General features: G+C 43.8%; 1 protein-coding gene across 1 annotated transcript in view; it reads right to left on the reverse strand.

Annotated features, from left to right (window-relative positions):
- Window positions 1–5,269, reverse strand: part of GCN1L1 (GCN1 general control of amino-acid synthesis 1-like 1 (yeast)) — a gene marked incomplete at its 5' end in the record, with an annotated part of 40,365 nt that overhangs the window by 3,286 nt on the left and 31,810 nt on the right. Inside the window, 7 exons of the mRNA XM_009697314.1 lie at window positions 323–471; window positions 1,680–1,776; window positions 2,034–2,148; window positions 2,770–2,963; window positions 3,605–3,835; window positions 4,360–4,473; window positions 4,757–5,026. Coding sequence (XP_009695616.1) covers window positions 323–471; window positions 1,680–1,776; window positions 2,034–2,148; window positions 2,770–2,963; window positions 3,605–3,835; window positions 4,360–4,473; window positions 4,757–5,026 — 1,170 coding nt within the window. The remainder of the gene's footprint in view (window positions 1–322; window positions 472–1,679; window positions 1,777–2,033; window positions 2,149–2,769; window positions 2,964–3,604; window positions 3,836–4,359; window positions 4,474–4,756; window positions 5,027–5,269) is intronic.

Consider the following 5,269-nt stretch of genomic DNA (forward strand, 5'->3'; position numbering starts at 1 on the left):
TCTTCCTCCTAAAATGAAATGTTTGCACTTCTTGTAAACGTGGCCCATGAATGAGAACTTTAATAGGGAAACAGAAGTATAATTTACTCCCAATGAAAGCTACTCTGCTATTCTATCTTTGTCTCCACAGAGATCAGAACTCAAAGAATCAGAACAGTCGTGTAATTTCACTATTAAAAAATGCATCTAGCCAAGGGAGAATCTTCAGCTTGCACTTGGGGGTTTTTGTTCTGCTTGGCAACACAGAGAACCTGCACGCCTTTTAAAAGTACTCCCAACAAGCGCTTGCAACAGAACTCGCCCACTCTCACATAGCGCTTACCCTGTCAGCAGTGGCATTGCTGAGGATCATCTCCTGAACGCTGTTGTAGTACTTGGGGGAACAGAGCCTGCTAGGAGCAACATTTACAGCCACAGAGAGAGCCAGGCTTCGTCCGTGTCTCACCATCCAGTCAATGCCAGAGACATCTGCTGCAAATGAAAGGAACAATAGCAAGGCTCCTGCTATCCATTCCTCTTCATCTATGAAAGCTTTTGTCAGTTTGTCAATTCACCTCCATAAGCAATGCCTTGCTTCCTCCACTCCTCCCAAAAAGTCACAAAAACGGTGCCAAAACATAACACCTGTACCAGACAGGAACACCTCCTGGGCAGACATGGAAACCAGTCACAAACGAGTGGTCGGTCTCTTCTCCCCGGTAACTAGCGACAGGACAAGAGGAAATGGTCTCAAGTTGCGCCAGGGGAGGTTCATGTTGGATGTTAGGAAGAATTTCTTCACTGTAAGAGTCATTAGGCATTGGAACGGGCTCCCCAGGGAGGTGGTGGAGTCACCATCCCTGGAGGTGTTCAAAAAACGTTTAGATGTGGCGCTTTGAGACATGGTTTAGTGGGCATGGTGGCGTTGAGTAGAAGGTTGGACTTGATGATCTCTGAGGTCTCTTCCAACCATAATGATTCTGTGATTCTATGACTCTGTCTTGTTCAACCCAGTTACTCCTGATGGTCTCAGTCACATGTAATCAGCCCCACATCACTTAGCGCATGAAGGAGCTTGGCATCAGAACTGTACAAGCTTTGACTCTAATAAAATTGTAAAAGTCATCTGTAATTTGAAACAAGCTAACAGATTCCCTTTTTAATCCCACAGAGTAATCCCATAGCACTCCCAACCACTATGAGTTCCTATAAAAGTCATGATTTTTTCCAACTTAGGGGCAAATCAGTTAATGCTCCAAAAGCATGTGACGCCCATCAGATGTGGTCTGCAATTAGCATAAGCCAATCTAAGATCATAGTGTCAACAAAAAAGGTGGAATGGCCCTCCCGACCACCCTGCTGGAACATCCCATCACCTCCCACCCTCTCTGTGTCAGCGCCAGCAACTATTCAGCCATGCTGGTACTTCCATCAGCTCATCTGAAAACAAATCCAGACAAAAAAGTATGGGTAACCCCAAATTACCACCACTACCCTGTGCTCAACCATGCACCAGGGTGCACAAATTAACAGCCATGAACAGAGAAAAGCAGAAGAAAATCTAGAGCAGAGACTCAGGTTTAAGATAAAGAGGAAGAACCTACATAATTAGTCACAAAGTTTGCCTGAACCAATGGCTAAGAAAGTGTCTTCCCTTGCTTTCAGAATCAGTTCCAGTCACCATAAACAGCTTCACCTACCCAGTAAGTGCTGGTGGAGAACAGTACTGAGCTCCTCTTCTGACAGAAACGCACACAGCTCTGCTAAGCAGCCAGCTGAGGCCATGCGGGTGGCATCCTAACGAGGAAAGGAAGAAGAGCTCAATACCCATCAGAGATAAGCAGCAAGAAGAGCAAGTGACACAAGATGGTATGAAATTAAAACAGAAGGGGGAAATAAGTAGTATTATGAGCATGTCACTCCTACTACCTGTGGATTTCTGTCAGCTCACAAGGTCTCTTGAACATATTGGAACTTACAGCCAAATCCACAGTCAAAATTTAAGAATAAGACTGTCTACAGCAGGGATCCTTTGCAGCTGGCTGAAGCAGTACCTCATCATGTCCCAGCATCCCTAGAAGCACCGTGCTGATGTTCTTCCTAATTGCAGCATCTACTTTTGCACCAGCTCCTCGTGTTACAAACCGCAGAGCTTGCAGCATGGTGTCCCTAGAAGTGATCACAACATCCAGTCAGACACTGCCTCTCCCCCCACCCTAAAGAAATAATTGAGCTCTGGATACCCACAACAGTTTCTTACACAGCAACGACACTAATACACCTTACAGTTTAGGAGACTGATACTCTCTCCGCACTGCTGAAAACTCCATGCTACAGAATATTTCTGTGGTTGTGCACTTGTTGTCTGCTACAACATAAATATTTTCTAACTGTTGAAACATTAAAAAAATTCTCAGATCGGGAAGTTAATTTCTTAGGGATCTGTGCACTTAGGATACAAGAACAGCTGGATTCCTTCAGGTCAGACTGACAATTGACAGAGTCTTGTATCTGCAAGTGGGCTGCAGTGGGTTGCTGGGGGGTGCGCAGGAGAGAGGAGAACTGGGCAGCTACCAAGCAATGCTTCCCCTGATCACTGTCACAGCACAGCTGCTGACCCAGGAGGTCCCTATCATCCACATTCTTTGTTTTACAGCCCTTGATTAACAGTGAAGTGCTTTCACTAATAAGTAAATCTTACCCTCAGAATTGGGGGTTATGTTCATTCATCCTAGCCCTCTCTTTCACCCTTAATAGGGAGGAAGATCTGCGATTTCACCTGCGGCTTACCTGATGGCAGAGTCATCGCTGGAACGAATTCCATTCAGTAGCTCCGTAAAGAGAGGATCCACTTTTACATGGATGACAATGAGTTTACCAAGAGCATCAGCAGCTTTAAGGCGAACAGCACGGTTTGAGTCTTGCAGAGCTTTGGTGAAGGTTGTTTGCAACTGGGGCAAAAACGGTTTCAGGGCAATCTCAACCTATACCAGAGATGAAAGAAGGGAAAGCGGTGCAGTCAAGTCTGAAACAGTGGCTAGAAATCAAAGCCTGAAAGCAGCATGACCTCTTCTGTAGCAGGGAGTTATCACAAATAGCCCTTATTCAGATCTAACACACTACTAAAATAGGAAAAACATGAAACAATACTTTGCCACAAAACTTTTAACCTTTTCAAATCTAATCTTATTTTCTGCATACTGAAATACAAGGGTAACCTTGCTGAAAAATTTTATGCTATCATGAACAGCCTTTTGTATACAGAGCACTAAATAAAAGCTCAGCTCAGTTCAGTTCAAAGATATATAAGATGATCATCTTTGCACCTAACAATTTGTGAAAACGGTGGACGTCGGAGAGATTAATTACATGGTAGTTCTTAATCACTTGGAAGTGGGATCAGCATTTATCAGTATTTCTAAGCAGCCCAGTGATTCAAGCATTAGGGGCTTTTTTGGTAGGCCACAAGCTGCTGGAAGAATACAATCCAGTTACAGTGCCATTCCTAAATATCAAATCCACACCAGCAGACATCCTAGCTGTGTTTACATGAATAGCAACAGATATTGCTGAAGGTTACCATGGAAAATGTTCACAAACCACAGTCAATTACTTTGAATCTTACCTTTGCTAAAAGAAGGCTTAATGTTTCAAGCAGAGCCACTTTGACATTCCAGCTGAACCGATCTCCTAAGATCCGAATAAGGGGCCCAGTAATGCTCACCACCGATGGTTTAAGAGCTTCAGCAGAAGTCAGCTTAATAACCAGCCCTAAGGCCTTTGCTGCCTCCTCCTTCTGCTCTGGATTACCAGTTAAAACACCTTCCCGCAGTACCAGGAGTATAGAAGTCACTCCCTGTCACGAAAATCAGATAAGAAAGCTTAGAAGCTAAGATGCAAAAAAAACATATCTTATTTTTTGCTCCTGTTATACACCAGATGCACAAATTGGAGAGTTTCTCTCAATTTCCTGTTGACCTTCAGCTGCCTGCTTCCACATTTACAGAGCTACTTTTATTTGGTTTGATTTCATGCATCTACGCCTTACTAAGCCAGTTGCTATGAGAAAAGTGGTGGCAGCTCAGGGAATTTTTAAACCAGAGAAATTTGGCACAGAAGTCCAGCATTACTCCCCCACAAAAAGCAGCCAGTGACCATGACTTACATACATAACAGAATTGTCAAAGATCTTGTTACAAGAGGAGTCTTCTGTAGGGTTACTCAAGAGCAGCAGTAACCTACAAAAAATCTCTCCAACATACAGGTTTGGAATGCCCAAATAGTCACTGCTTCTACTAGCTGTAAAGTCATATCAATCAGTTCCCCCAAAAGGTAGGGTATTGTGGCTGTGACGAATCCATGCTCATTATGATCCTTTACCTTCTTAGGAATACAGAATCCCGGCACATGCTCGCCTTTTGCCTCATTCCCTACAATCCGGATATCCTTGTGCAGGTCCTCAATGAGAGCAAGCTGGTTCCCAGCATCTAATTTCTGCAGGAGACAGGGATAAGACAAAGATGAGGCAACATGGCAATGTGCTATTCTTTGTGAATTCTTCTCAGGTGTGTCAAGAGAAGATGCCTCTTTCCCGCCTCCTCGCTCATAAAGCTGAAGTCAAGCTCATCTTACAACTCTCAAATCTTTGTGGCATTTGCAAATGTAAATGTAGTTTACCATCAAAACAGAAGGTTCAATTTAGGCAGTATTTTACCACCTATCTCCATCTTCTCCTTGCCAGGCATTACCACTGTAGCCTTTTTAAGCTGCCTCTCACCTTGGTGATGGAATTAAGCGCATCCCAGCTTTCATTCAGAACTACAGGGCTGGTATCGTTAAACAGACGTATCAAGCCTGAAACCAAGCTCTTGAGATGACCAGTATAGTCTGCTTTTGTCTTGGAGCAGTAGATATTCAGAATGACAGCTGCTGCCTGTCTCATTCCCAGCTCAGGGCTGCGGGTAGCTTCTAGTAAATCTTCAGTTATAATTCTTTGTCCAGCATCATCTTCCACAGACAGGATTACAGACTGGCAGTTTGCCATCTCCTAAAGAGTCCAAATTAACTTCACGTTAACTTTTGAATAGAACAAAGCCAGATTTAGCCCCTGGTTTCCCCACATTACCCACAGCATTATCTCTTAGAGAAATTCTACAACATATTCCACTTGCTAATCATTTCTCATTAAATGGCTGGTCACAACACCATTAAAGGCTCGGTTCAGTCCTGGAGCAGAGACAGGTATATAACCAACTCTCCAAATTTAACAGGTGACCACACTCTGCTGAAC

Source organism: Cariama cristata, unplaced genomic scaffold (genome assembly GCF_000690535.1).
Source record: "Cariama cristata isolate BGI_N322 unplaced genomic scaffold, ASM69053v1 scaffold7313, whole genome shotgun sequence".
Lineage (NCBI taxonomy): Eukaryota > Metazoa > Chordata > Aves > Cariamiformes > Cariamidae > Cariama > Cariama cristata.